At 52.1% G+C, this 17,194-nt stretch overlaps 1 protein-coding gene across 3 annotated transcripts in view; it reads left to right on the forward strand.

Moving 5' to 3' along the window:
- tbxas1 (thromboxane A synthase 1 (platelet)) overlaps nt 1-17,194 on the forward strand; it is a 28,398-nt gene that overhangs the window by 10,578 nt on the left and 626 nt on the right. For 2 of the 3 annotated variants that reach the window (XM_047014630.1, XM_047014629.1), the window contains exons 3-13: nt 945-1,038; nt 4,208-4,260; nt 5,862-5,958; nt 7,481-7,597; nt 10,634-10,722; nt 11,098-11,246; nt 11,425-11,555; nt 11,906-12,226; nt 16,468-16,556; nt 16,649-16,786; nt 16,983-17,145. In XM_047014630.1, coding sequence (XP_046870586.1) covers nt 945-1,038; nt 4,208-4,260; nt 5,862-5,958; nt 7,481-7,597; nt 10,634-10,722; nt 11,098-11,246; nt 11,425-11,555; nt 11,906-12,226; nt 16,468-16,556; nt 16,649-16,786; nt 16,983-17,145 — 1,441 coding nt within the window. Of the gene's footprint in view, nt 1-944; nt 1,039-2,036; nt 2,291-4,207; nt 4,261-5,861; nt 5,959-7,480; nt 7,598-10,633; nt 10,723-11,097; nt 11,247-11,424; nt 11,556-11,905; nt 12,227-16,467; nt 16,557-16,648; nt 16,787-16,982; nt 17,146-17,194 lie in introns of those variants that run through there. The other variant, XM_047014631.1, reaches the window with a different exon arrangement.

Raw genomic sequence — 17,194 nt, forward strand, 5'->3', positions numbered from 1 at the left:
AAGACTTTCCTGACGTTCTCCTCTGAGCCTCAGACCTCATTAGAGATATGGTAATAGTTCTCCGAGTGGACGAGGGCTGGATGGTCAAACGGAGCTCAGGTTGCTGTCAGGAGTCTGGTGGGCCCGAGAGTTAAAAGACTGGATTACTAGAGGGCTGGATTGATGTCTTTCTGCTTGCTCGTGCAGTTTGTCAGTTTTCATCAGATGTCGGGGGGAAACAGGAAGTGTTGTCGTTCTGCGCTCATGTCCAGAGCAGACTGACTGAGGTGTCCTGGGTGGACAGCTTCCAGAACGGCCCTCACTTCCTGCCAGGCTTGGGATGCACACACACACACACACACACTGTCTCAAACACCGCATACACACACCACACACACACTTGCTCTACACACCACACACACACACCACACACACACACTCCCTCAGTCCCAGCTGTTCTCGGAGGACTTGACCAGCAAGGCCACAACAGTATGACCGAATCACGTCCCTGTCGTATCCCACAATGCCCCTCTGCATTCCGCCCCAGTATCCTCCCCTAACCCAGGAGTGACGCGTCAGCAGAATAGCGGATGAATAATGCATGGCTTCGGGAGTCTCTGGGAGTTTTCACATTCACCCAGTGAATAAATCCTCCTGGTGTCATGATGTTGTGTGCTTGTTTGAAGACCTGCTTAGGCAGTGTATCACTCCGATTAGACACAGTAATCTCACCATAGCGTTAGTGTAGCCTTACCTACACCCAGCTGCCTTTTTAATCATTACTCACCATGATATGTTTACTCTCTTCCCCACTTTCTTTTTTCCACTCTCGCCTTTTTTCCCTCTCTCCTGCTCTCTTTCACCCTTTCTCTCCCCCGTATTCTCTTTCGCTCTTATCCACCTCTCCCTCCCTCTCCCCCCCCTCTCCTCTCTCTCTCTCTCTTTCTCTCTCTTTCTCTCTCCAGGTACTCGGTCTACCCCTACTCTGTTCTGGCTCGCTGTGGAATCGGACATCCCAAGCCGTCGCCGTTCTTCGGGAACATGTTCATGTTTCGCCAGGTAGGAAGTCTGCGTGCTGCACGTCTGTCCCAGGGTGCTTGCAGGCCCGGGTATCCTCATGTTCACACTGTGTCGAGGCTTCCTGTGAACTCTACCGCTGGAGTGGAGGTGCATTGTCTCTGCAGGAACACCCACCTTCGTTCTTTGTCCTTGAAAAGGCTTATCCATGTTGAACACACACGCACTGGCACACACACACACGACACACCCATAACACACACCCCGCCCCTAAGCTAGCTGCACTTCATTAGATTTGTTCATTAAAGACAACTCACCAGTAATGACTTTTGATACCATGTGATCGTCAAACAGATTAGCCTTATTGATAATTGCATTACTTTTTTTATGATGAATATGTAAAAGGAGGAATGGGGCACGGTGGGCGGGGGTTCAATTTAATTAGGTTTTTATTTCTCAGCCTTCAGTTCTCATCGACCTATTCCGCCAGATCACCTTAGCCTTCACCCATCTCACTAGAACAATATGAAGAGCAGTCCATCTGCTTTGAACAAAGATCTAGCTTTAAATACAACTCCATATTTGCAGAGGAGGAACGTCAGATTTGAGGAGAGGTATAGAAAGATGGGATTGCTCTCCCTCATCTTCCAGCCCTGCGCACTAAGCGGCATTGTGTGTTTCAGTATGCATGCTGCCCTGCCTTGCATAATGACAGTGCGTCTGAGGCTGGGACAGGCTCCCTCGCCTTCACGGGCTCGTGTGTGTGTGTGTGTGTGCTTTGGTGTATCTGGGTGTGGATGTGTGTGTGTACAGTATGTGTGTGTGAGTTGGTGCATGTGGATGTGTGTGTGTACAGTATGTGTGTGTGAGTTGGTGCATGTGGTTGTGTGTGTGTATAGTATGTGTGTGTGAGTTGGTGCATGTGGGTGTGTGTGTGTATAGTATGTGTGTGTGAGTTGGTGCATGTGGTTGTGTGTGTGTATAGTATGTGTGTGTGAGTTGGTGCATGTGGTTGTGTGTGTGTATAGTATGTGTGTGTGAGTTGGTGCATGTGGGTGTGTGTGTGTATAGTATGTGTGTGTGAGTTGGTGCATGTGGGTGTGTGCGCGGGTGTTTTGCAGCAGTAAAACAGCCCCTCCTGCAGCCCAACACGACACAGCGAGACACACGGCTAGAGTCCCTCTAGGAGCAGGGAGCCAGAACCCTGCAGGTTTAATGACACGGTCCGCCCTCCGCCCTCGCCAGTCCTGCCTGTGATGCCAAGGTCAAGCTGCACCAGAGGACATCACCGCCTGTGTGTGGGTGTGGGTGTGTGGGTGTACTTGTGTGTGTGCATGCATTGTTCACTTGGGTGCGTATGTTTGTGTGCGTGTGGTTGTATGCTTGTGTGTGTGTGTGTGTGTGTGTGTGGTTATCAGAGGGTGGTTGGTGAACAGGGGAGTCTCTCTGATGGCTGCATACTCACACACACAGCGTCTGCCACCTCTCTCACAGGAACTCCGGTAGGACCAACTTCAAAAACACTGCGCCGTGTTCCTGAGAAGAGACATGTCTATAGAATGCAGCAAAGTCTACGAGCAGAGCTTGGGAGGTCTGGGGGAAAGAGACACAGTCACAGAGATGCAAGTCAGGAAAAGGAGAGCGTGTTCCAGAAGAAGCGTCTCTGGGCTTGCCTTGTGCAGGGCTGTGAGGGGGGTGCCGGATGGGGCCCTGGGGGCCCCTTCGGAGGGGCACAGCCTCCAGGAATGCTGAAGGCAGGAGGAAGGAGAACGGGGCGCTGCTGCTTGATTAAGACCAAGCAGGCGGATTGTGGTCCGGCCTGTCGTCTTGCATATCAACGACCCTGAGTGCGCTCCGAGCACCTTAGCAGACAAACCCCTCTTTGTGAGCCAACAACAACTATTCAGCCAGCAAGCTATTCAGCCCTACAATCAGCCAGCCAGCAGGCCAGCCAGCTCGCCAGCCTGCTAGCTACCGTATTCAACCAACCAACCAACCAACCAACCTGCAATAGCCTAAAAGAATGACAGAAGCCAGGCTTCTTCCAATAAACTAAGGTGATTAAAAAGCCTTAATGCGACCTTAATCTATCCAGGCTACATATGCCCAGTGCTGCCCTGTGCTCTGCACCCCCAGCCCAGTGCTGCCCTGTGCTCTGCACCCCCAGCCCAGTGCTGCCCTGTGCTCTGCACCCCCAGCCCAGTGCTGCCCTGTGCTCTGCACCCCCAGCCCAGTGCTGCCCTGTGCTCTGCACCCCCAGCCCAGTGCTGCCCTGTGCTCTGCACCCCCAGCCCAGTGCTGCCCTGTGCTCTGCACCCCCAGCCCAGTGCTGCCCTGTGCTCTGCACCCCCAGCCCAGTGCTGCCCTGTGCTCTGCACCCCCAGCCCAGTGCTGCCCTGTGCTCTGCACCCCCAGCCCAGTGCTGCCCTGTGCTCTGCACCCCCAGCCCAGTGCTGCCCTGTGCTCTGCACCCCCAGCCCAGTGCTGCCCTGTGCTCTGCACCCCCAGCCCAGTGCTGCCCTGTGCTCTGCACCCCCAGCCCAGTGCTGCCCTGTGCTCTGCACCCCCAGCCCAGTGCTGCCCTGTGCTCTGCACCCCCAGCCCAGTGCTGCCCTGTGCTCTGCACCCCCAGCCCAGTGCTGCCCTGTGCTCTGCACCCCCAGCCCAGTGCTGCCCTGTGCTCTGCACCCCCAGCATGACCTTCCAGAGGGCTCAGGGAGGCAGAGCGCAGCCCTCTCCAGCCCTGGTGCTACAGCTGGGCTCTCTACTGACACCTGGTGGCAGGCTGCAGGAGACACTTAAACTGTGTGTGTGTGTGGTGTGGTCTGGTGTGAGTGTGCGTGCGTGTGACAGGTGTATGTGTGGTGTGTGTTTGTGTGTGTGTGTGAATCCTGGTCCAGTGGAGGAGGTCGGCTGTGATGTATTCAGCTCAGATCTCATTGTGATGAGAGCAGCAGTTATTAGATTTGGGCTTCCTGGCTGGCTGACTGACTGACTGGATCTGGCTGGCTGCTGACTGGCTGGCTGACTTCATACCGCCCCCACATGTAAGCCAGATCCATTGAGCTGTCAGTTTGAGACAGGCGGTGTCCCCAGAGCTGCTCTCGGTATCAGGGACATTGGACGGTAGCAATCGATCACATGTCCGTCAGACACACGTTTGATTGGAGGAGGAGGCAGGGCCCTCACATGTGTTCTGCTTGTGTTTCAGGGGTTCTTCGGCTGCCACACGGAGCTGGTGAAGCAGTACGGCAGGGTGTGTGGGTAAGTGACCCCCAGCTGGGTCCAGCTGTGTGCGCTCTCAGGTTGGATGTACTGGTCGTGTCACAGTGTGTATGCAGATAAGCTGTGTGCTGGCAGGCAGGCAGGCAGGCAGGCAGGCAGATAGACAGACAGGCTGGCTGGCAGATAGACAGACAGACAGACAGGCAGGCTGGCACATACACAGACACACAAAATGATGTTCTACCAGGTTAGCTGTGGTATGATATATGAGGCAGCTTATAAAAGGAAGACTGATCTCTCTCTCTCCCCTCTCTCTCTTAAGAACACTTCAAAGAGAGCAGGCATCCATGCGCTGAGGGGGAAATGGAAGGACAGAGAAGGAAAGAAGAGGAAAGAGGTTGAAAGAGGGGGGTGAGGAGTAGAGCGAGGAAAATAGGGTTTGCCATGGCTTGGATTTTATGCCAAGACCGGAAAAGCAGAGTAAGTCAGAATGAAGGGATATCTGCCAGAACACATTACTAGACCTCACTGGAGGACTCCAGCAGCTCTCAAAAGGAGAGGTAGGGAGAGGGGGGGGGCAGTAGGGAGAGAGAGAGGGAGTGTGAGAGAGAGGGAGAGAGGGGGAGAGGGAGAGGGAGAGAGGGTTGTTATGGTCTGGACAGTCAGGAAGTAGAAGAGAAACTGAAAGGTTCATGGTTCTTTTAGTGAACTTCTGTCTGTTCTTGGATCCAACGTCAGAAGTATCACTCTCTTTCTCTCTCTAAAATCCATCATGAAAACATCCCATGTCTGTATAATAATTAGGATGATCTATTTGAAAGCTGACTGGCTGCAGACCATAGTTCTGCAGTATAACTTTACACTGTTTATAGAGTGAACATCCTATCCACTGGTTGGTCAAATGGTGTGTGTGTTTGTAAATGTGTACGTGTGTGTGTCTGTGCATGTGTGTTTGTGGGTGTGTGTACCATGTTGGTGGAATATGAATGCAGGATGAGCACAGTGGTGTAAATATGTTCAGACAGGCAGACAGACAGACAGACAGACAGACAGACAGACAGACAGACAGACATGCAGGCAGACAGAGAGACTCGCTGCTCCACTACACAGGGGTTTGTCAGAATGAGCCCTCTCTCTCCTCCACACAGCCTGTCTCTCTGCATGTCTGTCTGTCTGTCCAGACACCATGACAACCCTGTCTGAGCTCCCATGTAAAACACAGGGTTCTAAATCTTTTTTTTCTTATTCTCCTCCTTGCCTGGAAGATTTCCTATCCAATTATCACTGCTTAATAAAACTGTCCAATTAACCACACACATTTCTCTTTTCCTCCTCTCTGTCTGAAATGGATCCTTATTAAAAGAGGCAGTTATGGAGACAGCTCCAGAGAGAGGGAGGGCATCCTCTACCTGGTAACCTGGGGGATTGGAGACAGGGGCAGGTTGACAAGGCTGTCGGTCTGCTATTGTTAGAAAACATGGTAGTGTGTGTGTGTGTTAGTGTACGTTTGTGTGTTAGTGTGCGTGTGTGTGTGGACTAAAAGCGTGTTAGAGTACTACTGCTGGGCTTCAGACACCTTGTTTTAATTGACATCCTGTTATTTATTTATTCCAGCCCTACTGCATGTGTGTGTGTCTCAGGTACTACCTAGGTAGGAGGGCAGTGGTGGTTGTTGCAGACCCTGACATGCTGAGAGAGATCATGGTGAAGCAGTTCACCAGCTTCCCCAACAGAATGGTAAGTACTCACTCACTCACTCACTCACTCATATTCTCCATGTCAACAAAACGCTATTGATTAAAAGCCCAAACCTTGATTTATGATTGTGTCATCGTGAACATTTGACAGAGTTTCTGTGCATTGACGTCAGGTTTGGTCTGTGGAGATTATTTGGGAAAGAGAACAGAAAGGTGTGTGTACGTTCTGGACCTCCTCAGGAACAGCAGGGATGAAGATAACCTTGGATTGGCTCAGCTGGAGTTAATAATAATAATAATAATATGTTAAATCTTTGAAGTGCCTTTCTCGAGCTCAAGGACGCTTTAAAACGGTAAAACTTTACAAAAGCATGGAAAACACTCAAAGCATCAAGCAGTCAAAACACAGAAACTGAAACATGACAGAGAGAAAATACAGAGCAACAGATTAGGACAAATAACATGGAGAAAACAGACAGGTTTTCAGTTGGACCCTCAGACAGGACTCTGACACCACCAGTCGCTGACCAGGCCAGGATCACCTGACCAACCCAGGGTCACCAGACCAGGCCAGGGTCACCTGACCAGGCCAGGGTCACCTGACCAGGCCAGGATCACCTGACCAACCCAGGGTCACCTGACCAGGCCAGGTTCACCTGCTACTCAATGAATCCATGGCGACAATTTGATTGGCGTGATTTGATTTGATTTGAAATTTGACAACACTCCAGCTGGCAGAGCATTGTCACCGTTGTCACTCTACCTTGAAGGCAGCCTCCGGGTTTCAATCCCAGGAGTTGAGAAAGGGATTATTCTGCTCTTCTGCTTTACAGGAGGCTGGTGGGATGAGGATGGAGAGAAGAGGACAGGAGAGGGGGAGGAGAGGAGAGGGGGAAGGGAGGGGGAAGGGCGAAGCAGAAGAAAAGGGGGGAGAGAGAGAGAGAGAGAGAGAGAGAGGGAAAGGAGGGAGGGAGGGATGGAGGGAGAGAGGGAGAGGAAGAGAGAGAGAGAGAGAGAGAGAGAGAGAAAGAGAGAGAGAAAAAGGAGGGAGGGAGAGAGAGAGAAAAAGGAGGGAGAGAGGGAGAGCAGAGCTAGCCATGTCTGTCCAGGGCAGTGAGGTTATATTTAATGATGGTCTGACACATGAATCAGAGCAGGGGTCAGGGGTCAGCTGCTTTCATCATCGTCCTCCACGCTGGCTGGGGGCTTGTGTGTGTCAGGGAGGGGGATGGAGGACATCAGGTCAAATCAATACTATGGGAATGTTGAACGACTCGTCAGAAGTGTTTGTGCAAACAGACACACCCCACCTCTCCCCCTCTGCTCTGGTCTGTACACTCTCAGCGCTGCCACCAATACCGTGATCTCATCGTGTGTGTGTGTGTGCAGGGTTGGGTAGCCTTCACATCTGCTCTCGTAGTCTCTCTCTCTCTACTCTCACCAAGATGGACTCACAGGCACCAACATCTGGCACCCCTTGATGTGACGTGAATGGGTATTTGCTAGTACCGATACAGTTTGTAACAAGTTCGGTATCCAACCCTGTGTGCGTGTGTCCCCAGACCATCCGCTCTGCCACCAAGCCCATGAGCGACTGTCTGCTGATGCTGAAGAACCAACACTGGAAGAGGGTCCGCAGCGTCCTCACCCCCTCTTTCAGCTCTGCCAAGATGAGAGAGGTGAGGGAGGAGCTCACACACACACAAACACACCTGCTCACACACACACACCTGCACATACACGCACACACTCCTGGTGTAATGATCATGGCTGTGATACAGAAAGAGGGGATTATTAAGCTGTTGGATGCTTCATGGTGATTACGGCTATGCTGAGAAGTCTCCTTGGCAACTACAGACACCACCAGCATTATACCACAAGGTCAAACATATACACACACTCAAGAACACACACACTCAAAACACACCCCCCCCCCCCCCCCCCCCCCCTCCCCCCCCCCCCCCCCCCCCCCCCCCCCCTACAGAGGTGATTGGATCCAGCTGTCCTCCAGTACTTATATCATGCATAGTAACCGATGAGTGTGTGTGTGTGTACATGCAGACCTTTGCTTGCCCTGGGTTGGTACATGCAGACCTTTGCTTGCCCTGGGTTGGTACATGCAGACCTTTGCTTGCCCTGGGTTGAGAGAAGGCCTTAGTGGAAATGTAAGACTGTGAATCAGACAGTTAAAATAGCAGGGGGAAAGACCCAGCGTGGGAACTGAACTAAATGAGAAGTTGTTGTTGTGAGCTAATCACTGCTTATGGCTCTTAGTGTTGGTGTGAGACCAGTAAACATGTTTGTCTGGTGCGGTAAGGCTGGATTGTGTGTGTGTGTGTGCTGTGAACATGGGTGCGTTATCTTCATTCATCTTTAACACTCCGTCCTGTTTATTAATGAGGAGAGAGGAGGCTCGCTAATCACAGGACACTGTGTGATGTCACACTCTGGTAGCAGCACACACACACACACACGTACCCCTGCACCACACACTCTCTCTCACACATTCTCTCACACACCCACATACACACACAAACCCCCCCGGTTCAGAACACACACACACACTAGTGCCCCAGGACTTAGCATGGGAGACTGAGTCAGGCAGCGATAGGTCTGGATGTGTGGTTGTGCCGGGATGCAGGGTTTATGGTCACATAAAGGCTGTTACGAGATGCCTTCACCAAACAGTCCCTGACACAGCTGGCTCTGGACTGACTGGATACTGACTGGATATGAGGAGGCCACTCACGACTGCTGCACACAAGCAGAGGGTGACAACCAGTTACTCTTGGTTTGCTGATGAAGACGGAGAGAGAAGAAACACAGAGAGAGAGACAAATAGAGAGAGACAGAGAGAGAGAGACAGAGAGAGACAGAGAGAGACAGAGAGAGACAGAGACAGAGAAAGACAGAGGCGCACAAAGAAAAATAAAAGACAGAGATGGAGAGAGAGTGTGTCTCTGTATGTGTGTGCTGGTGCGTCTACAGTTGGCTGAGCCGTGGTCTGGCTGACCAGTGCCCCCTGCCTGCCTGCCTGCAGCATGGTGTAGTCATGCTGGATAGATTTCCATTAGAGTCCCCCTGCTCTGCAGAGGAGGACGACACTGCACCTGTCATATCCAATCAGCTGGCTCCTGCTTCTTCATCCCCAGCCTCGCTCTCAGCCTCCACCCTGACCAGCCCCAGCCTCGCTCTCAGCCTCCACCCTGACCATCCCCAGCCTCACTCTCAGCCTCCACCCTGACCAGCCCCAGCCTCTGCCCTACAGTATCTCTAAAGCAACCCTAGCCCCTGCTGTGTCTGGTGTCTGGTCGCTACCCTTGTGTAAGGATCTCATCTCTCATCTGATCCAGCACTTATTGATTGCTAGGCGGTCTAGCGTGTCAAGACAAAGAGGAGATGGCGAGATGAGATTGGCAGGGAGGTGTGTAAACCTTGTTCTACTCCTCCACCCTCCCCCTCCCCTCAGTCCTGCTTTCCTCCTCTCCCCTTCTCCTGTCCTCCTCTCCCCCTCCCCTCAGTCCTGCTTTCCTCCTCTCCCCCTCTCCTGTCCTCCTCTCCCCCTCCCCTCAGTCCTGCTCTCCCCCCTCTCCCCCTCTCCTGTCCTCCTCTCTCTCTCCCTTCTCTCCTCCTCTCCTGTCCTCCCTCTCTTCCACACCGCTCTGCCGCACTCCCCTGGCAGCTGGGTAGAAACCTCCCTGACCTGTTCTATACTTCCTAGTGTTCTCTCAGGCCTGTGTGTCTGTGTGTGTGTGTGTGTGTGTGTATGTATGTGTGTGTGGAGGAAATCGATGGCCAGTGCTAATGTCGAATTCCCCCTGATCACAGCTCCAGTGAAGGAAGACGGAACAGGGAACAGAGTCTACAGATACAAGGCCTCTCCACTTTCTGTCTGTCTCTCTCTTTCTGTCTCTCTCTTTCTGTCTTTCTCCCCCCCCCCCTCTCTCTCTCTCTCTCTCTCTCTCTCTCTCTCTCTCGACAGTAAATCTGTCTTTTTCCTTACTTTCTCCAGTACTCTGTGAAGATATCCTTCCCTTCCTCCACTGTTACAGTGCTCGCCAAGCTTAATGAATAAATGAATTAATGAGTTCTGGTTTGATCCATCATCATCTGGCTGCTGTTCCCTTGGCAACTAGGTAACGACATCTCTAATGCCGCTGGCTCTAACTGGCTTTTAATTGATTCAGTTCCCCCTCCCTCCCACACTCTCCCTCCCTCTCTTCACCCTCATCCTTGCCCTTACTCTCACCCTCTCCCTCCCGCCCCTCACTCTCTGCCTCCCTCCTCCCTCCGCCCTCACCCTCATTGGGTAGGAGTTGAGAGTGACAGAAGAGAAAGTGTGTTTGGATGAATCTGCCATGTCCTTTTGCTAGCCCTGAGGATTAGATTTACAGCATCACTCACATGAACTCTTACATACACCAGTTTAAACATTGGTTAAAAATGACCCATATCCACACACCCAGATGGGTTTATTTTTTTTATATGAGCTAAAAATGTATCTGAGGTCCAGGTTTAACAGACACAGTGTGGTGCTGTGGTTGGTGTTTAGATCTGCTCATGTTAAGGTTGGATATATCTAAATCCCAGACTGTGTGCTTTGAGGCATGTTTAAAAAGAGTGTATTAAAAGACTAGAACTAGCTGAAGAAGCATTAGTGTGTGTTGAGTGTTTTACGCCGTGCTAGGTGAGGTAAACATGTCTCCCTCCCTCAGATGGTTCCTCTCATCAACACGGCCACAGAGTCCCTGCTGAGGAACCTGGAGGTCCATGCCGAGTCAGGGGAGAGCTTCGACATCCACAGGTGACTCACGTTACACATCTTGTACTGGACGCATTTGCCCACCACAGGAAATGTCTTGATGTGAAAACTACTTTGGCGATTAATCTGATTCTGATTCTGATACAAACCGCTAACTACAAACTAAATAGATACTGACTCCTAACCACATTTTAACTTCATCTTAATTACATTACTTTACTTATTCCACCCTAACTACTAACTGTTTAGTAAGTAGTACTAGTAATTTGTTCTATCCAGTAGATTGACCTGGTACGAGTAAGTATTTAAATCCAGTAGATTGTGCTAGTACTAGTTTGTAGTTCTATCCGGTAGATTGTTCTAGAACTAGTAATGAGTTAGTAAGCGGTTGTTGTGCTGACGATGCTGCTACTCCAGGTGTTTTGGCTGTTTCACCATGGACGTGATTGCCAGTGTAGCCTTCGGTACCCAGGTGGACTCCCAGAACGACCCGGAAGACCCCTTCGTCCACCACGCCCAGAAGTTCTTCTCCTTTTCCTTCTTCAGACCCATCATGTTCGTGTTCAGTGAGTTTATCTTTCCAGAACTGTCTGTATCTTTCTGTTCACTCATGTCAATGTTCTGTGCAATGTTAACAATCTAATACCAGCACACCATGGCGAGTAAACATCTAACAAGTTCTTCTTCCAGTAGCACAGCAGAAAATGACTGGGCTAAACCCGTCTCAATCCTCTTTCGGTGTAGTTGCCTTCCCGTTTCTCATCGCCCCCCTGGCCAACATCATCCCTAACAAGAGGAGGGATGACATGAACAGCTTCTTCATCAGCTGCATCCAGAAGATCATCACACAGAGAGATGAGAGTCCCCCTGAGCAGGTAAGACAGCCTGCTGCACATCCCCACTGCCCTGCTGCCCTCTAAGCACATCCCCACTGCCCTGCTGGCCTCTAAGCACATCCCCACTGCCCTGCTGGCCTCTAAGCACATCCCCACTGCCCTGCTGGCCTCTAAGCACATCCCCACTGCCCTGCTGGCCTCTAAGCACATCTCCCCAGCCCTGCTGGCCTCTAAGCACATCTCCCCAGCCCTGCTGCCCTCTAAGCACATCTCCCCAGCCCTGCTGCCCTCTAAGCACATCTCCCCAGCCCTGCTGCCCTCTAAGCACATCTCCCCAGCCCTGCTGGCCTCTAAGCACATCCTGAGCACGTGTGTCCGTGTGTGTTTAGCGCCGGCGAGACTTCCTCCAGCTGATGCTGGACTCGCGGAGCAGTAGGGACTGTGTGTCCCTGGAACACTTTGACGTGGTGAACCACGCAGACGAACTTCCGCACGCCCCCCGGGAGGGCGTCCAGGAGCCACCCAGGACGTCTCAGGGCCAGAAGAGGCAGATGACGGAGGATGAGATTGTGGGTCAGGCGTTCATCTTCCTGCTGGCCGGGTACGAGACCAGCAGCAACACGCTGGCGTTCATCTGCTACCTGCTGGCCATCCATCCTGACTGCCAGCTCAGGCTGCAGAGAGAGGTGGATGACTTCTATACCAGACACGTGAGTGGCTCTCTGGCTCCATGGCTCACAGGGTCCCACAGCTCACGCAATGACGGGAAATGATATTGATTATGTGTGTGTGTGTCTTTTGTTTTCATGGGATACATAACTACCTCTGTAACACCATAGAACTCCAGCACAGCCCCACTCGTGCTGGAGTGGGACTGTGCTGGAGGGTGACATGGTTCTAGCTAGATGTCATGTGCAATGTGCCTATCGTGGCTGCGCTGGCCTGCAGACAAGACTTGTCGAGACGTGAGCCAGAGAGGGAGGGGAGATGCGGGGCGAGTGACATGTAATGGAGAAGGACGCGGAGATGGGTCATCTGGAGAGAGATGAACGACAAGGGAGGGATGGGTCATCTGGAGAGAGATGAAGCAGAAGGGAGGGATGGGAGAAGAAAGGGAGTTTTTTTTCCGATGAGTTCACAGTCGGGTGTGAACATTCTCTGCTGCGGAGAGGCCGGACATGGAGAATGCCTCGGAGTTCACTGCACCCAATTCCTGCCTGTGTGTGTGTGTGTGTGTGTGTGTCGGCCTGATCCAGAGGCTGGCCGAGGGGGAGAGGGGCTCCTGTTGCTGCATCCTAATCTCATCCTGTGTCTGGTGGCAGCTGCTGTTGGCTCAGAGGGACAGGCGGAGCGCTGTGCATTAGCCACTCCCTTCATGCATGCTCACGCACACACACCCTGTACCTTAAGACGGCTTTAATAAAGACGTCAACATAGCCTTCTTAAATCCACTCTCTACTGTCCTGAATGATAATATCCTGGCCATGCAGACAGACAGACAGACAGGCAGGCATGTGGGCAGGCAGACCAGACAGACAGGCAGGCATGTGGGCAGGCGGGCGGGCAGGCAGACAGACAGACAGGCAGGGCAGACACACAGACAGACAGACAGGCAGGCAGGCAGGCAGGCATGTGGGCAGGCAGACCAGACAGACAGGCAGGCATGTGGGCAGACAGACAGGCAGGGCAGGCAGACAGACAGGCAGGCAGGCATGTGGGCAGGCAGACCAGACAACAGACAGACAGGATCAAAGGCAGGGGGTGGAGATCTGGGTGTCTGGAGTCCAACTCTCTTTCATCTCCAGAGCGCTGAGCCGATCCGCTCTAAAAGTGCTCGCTGGCAGTCAACCGCGACCCCCTCCCCTTCGCACACTCGAGGAGGAAGTCTCACAAAGATTCTGCGCTGGGTGATTTATCTGTGATGAAGAAAATCCACGTCAGCGCGTGTGGCCCTGCGGAGACATGTCTGCTCTCCTCAGGCTGCTCATCTCCTCAGTCTGACACACTCGTATGCTGTCTCTCTCTCTGTCTCTGTCTCCCTCTCTGTCTCTCTGTCTCTCTGTCTCCCTCTCTGTCTCTCTGTCTCCCTCTCTGTCTCTCTGTCTCTCTGTCTCCCTCTCTGTCTCTCTGTCTCCCTCTCTGTCTCTCTCTCTCTGTCTCCCTCTCTCTGTCTCCCTCTCTCTCTCTGTCTCTCTCTCTCAGTCTCTCTCTCTGTCTCTCCCTCCATCTCTGTCTCCCCGTCTCTCTCTCTCTCTCTCTCTCTCTCTCTCTCTCTCTCTCTCTCTCTCTCTCTCTCTCTCTCTCTCTCTCTCTCTCTCTCCTCCTTCTCATCCAGAACACTCCGGCCTTCTAAACAGCACCTCTAAACGAAGCTGTCTATGATGGACCTTGTGTGAATAGAGCCCCCATTGAGAGGCCTCACAGCGTGTGGTACCCAGAGTTATAGAACCAGGACAGGGCTATGATGAGCTGCACTGTCTGTACACGTGTCAGTCCTGTGGGGGTGTGTGTGTGCCAGTACTGACACGACTAGAGGTTGATTTACGTGGGCTTGACAAGCTGACTTGATTGGATCCACAGCAGAGATACCTGGGTGATAAAGCTGTTTATAGAGCAGCTGGCAGCATGCTCAGCAGACATCTGGATGCTGAGGTGGGAAAGCCAGCTAAAGATCTCTCTCTCTCTCCATCTACAGTGCACCATCTCTCTCTCTCTCCATGTACAGTGCACCATCTCTCTCCATCTACAGTGCACCATCTCTCTCTCTCCATCTACAGTGCACCATCTCTCTCTCTCCATCTACAGTGCACCATCTCTCTCTCTCCATCTACAGTGCACCATCTCTCTCTCTCCATCTACAGTGCACTATCTCTCTCTCTCTCCATCTACAGTGCACCATCTCTCTCCATCTACAGTGCACTAGCTCTCTCTCACTCTCTCCATCTACAGTGCACTAGCTCTCTCTCTCTCTCTCTCTCTCCATCTACAGTGCACTATCTCTCTCTCTCCATCTACAGTGCACCATCTCTCTCCATCTACAGTGCACCATCTCTCTCCATGTACAGTGCACTAGCTCTCTCAAGTTTTCTATCTTAGATTGTGAGAAACGTTGTACTGCAAGGGTGAACATATTTCCACAAATATCATAGAGGTTTAATTATGATTTTTCATCAGGAGAGGAACGTAAATGGAAATTATACAAATTAGCTGGCCTGTGGTAATGTGTACTGCACAAAGAACCTAGTCGATTGTATGCAGCAGGAAAATGTTTGTGTTGCTTGGCAACAGTCCATTTCCAATTACAGTTGTGAACCACACATTGCTGGCGAAACTAAATACATGACTAAATAAACAAAGAAATCATAAATTGGTGTCGCTTAGCACTGTTAACTCAGACATGGCACTCTTGAGAACTGTTGTTAAAAGCAATACGATACTCAATGCTGTGCTGTTATACTGAATATCAATATTCAGTATACCCCCCCCCCCCCCCCAGCTTGGCTACTTGTTTGGTGTTCCCTTTTCAGCATGAGATACACAAGGTGTGGCGTGACAGCGTGAGAAATGGTTGAAATGCGTGTGTCACACGGAGAGTTTGGCGTTTTGTGCATGAAAAGGAACAAATCCATGTCCTGGATTGTTAAACTTCTTAGGAGAAGCTGGTAATAGCTGGTTGTTTTCCGAAAGCTTTCTCCAAACTAAGTGAGGCCCTTTACATTAAGTTATGTTACATTTGATCAGTCTATGAAATGAAGAGTCAGCTTCGATTGTGTTTACTTTGTTTTTGTAAGACAGAAGAGATTCCTTCTCTACTTTTCTCCCTCCTTCCCTCTCCTTCTGCCTCCCTCTCTCTCCTTCCTCCCTTTCCCTCTCCCCCCTCTCTCTCTCCTCCCTCTCCCCCCTCTCTCTCTCTCTCCCCCCTCCCTCTCCCCCCTCTCTCTCTCCCCCCTCTCTCTCCCCCCCCTCTCTCCCCCCCCTCTCTCTCCCCCCTCCCTCTCCCCCCTCTCTCTCTCCCCCCTCTCTCTCCCCCCTCCCTCTCCCCCCTCTCTCTCCCCCCCCTCCCTCTCCCCCCTCTCCCTCTCCCCCCTCTCTCTCCCCCCCCTCTCTCTCCCCCCCTCTCTCTCTCCCCCCTCTCTCTCTCCCCTCCTCTCTCTCCCCCCCCCTCTCTCTCCCCCCTCTCTCTCCCCTCTCTCTCTCCCCCCTCTCTCTCTCCCCCCCTCTCTTTCTCCCCTCTCTCTCTCCCCCCTCTCTCTCTCCCCCCTCTCTCTCTCACCCCCTCTCTTTCTCCCCCCTCCCTCTCCCTCCTCTCTCTCCGTCTCTTTCCTTCTCCCTTCCTCAGGTACAGACTCGTGCTGTTAGAGGACAATGCAAGCTGAACCTCATTGTGTTTGAACGTTAACAGTCCCCCTGAGCCACCTTCTGTTTGAGCACACCCCCCTCTATCACCATCAATAACAATGAGGAACAGTCTCCACGGCAACGCAGCTGGAAGATAAGAACGAGGGTGATATGACACCCCCCCTGGGACTGTCTCTTCCAATGAGAAGTGACAGCAGGGCCTACCAATAGGATGCTTCGGTGGCAGCTACTGTAGGGCAATAGACATGGGCGCAGGGTCTGAGTCCATTGGCTCAGAGACATCCCAAACAAGCATCTTAAACTCACTTCCTAACATAAAACTGGCTGGCCGGCACAACCCGTGCAAATCACCTCACGTCAACCGAAGAAGGATCAACATGGTGTTTTGCTGCCCCCTGCTGGCAAACTGGATGAACTGCTTCTCATATTTCTATGGATGGATTTGTTTGGCAGGCGTTTTGTCTCAGAGCGACGCGTAGCGCAGAAGGGACTTGACCCTGTGACCTCTTGACCTGTAACCATGACGTGTGTCTGTGTGAACCGAAGCTCGGAGAAGCGGGTCAGTAAGAGAGCGTTTTGTTTGTTGTTGCAGGACGCGCCAGACTACGCCAACGTCCAGGAGCTGAAGTATTTGGACATGGTGATCTGTGAAGCCCTTCGTCTCTACCCTCCAGGATTCAGGTTGGCACTCTCCCGAGGCCCCCGGTAACCCACTGCACTGGGTCTACATCTCTCTACCTCTCTTGACTCCATCCCTCCACATTTATCCACAGGTTTGCTCGAGATGTGGACCAGGACTGCGTGGTGAATGGACAGTTCCTCCCCAAAGGAGCAACCCTGGAGATCCCAGCCGGCTTCCTCCACTACGACCCCGAACACTGGCCCGAACCTGACAAGTTCATCCCGGAGAGGTGAGTGTGTGGGGAGGGGTGTCTGTTTCTACGAGCCAGTTCAATCCTACCAAGACCAAAGGATGAGAGATAGACTCTGGCGTTATGACCGGAGAACATGGATTCAATGTGTTCTTTTTAAAAACTTCATTCGACAGGTCCAGTACCGTAGTACTCACTGCGTTCCAGACTGAACACCCTGTTTTCCCTCCTGCAGGTTCACCCCAGAAGCCAAGGCTAACAGACACCCGTTTGTCTACCTGCCGTTTGGGGCGGGACCACGGAGCTGTGTGGGAATGCGATTGGCCCAGTTGGAGATTAAAATGTCGCTGGTCCATGTCTTCAGGCGATTCAACATTGTGGCGTGCTCTGACACCAAGGTGGGCGTGTCCTTCCTGTGTCACTCCTCTTTAACGATTGGCTAAAAGA

Source organism: Hypomesus transpacificus, unplaced genomic scaffold (genome assembly GCF_021917145.1).
Source record: "Hypomesus transpacificus isolate Combined female unplaced genomic scaffold, fHypTra1 scaffold_264, whole genome shotgun sequence".
In the NCBI taxonomy this organism is placed as follows: domain Eukaryota; kingdom Metazoa; phylum Chordata; class Actinopteri; order Osmeriformes; family Osmeridae; genus Hypomesus; species Hypomesus transpacificus.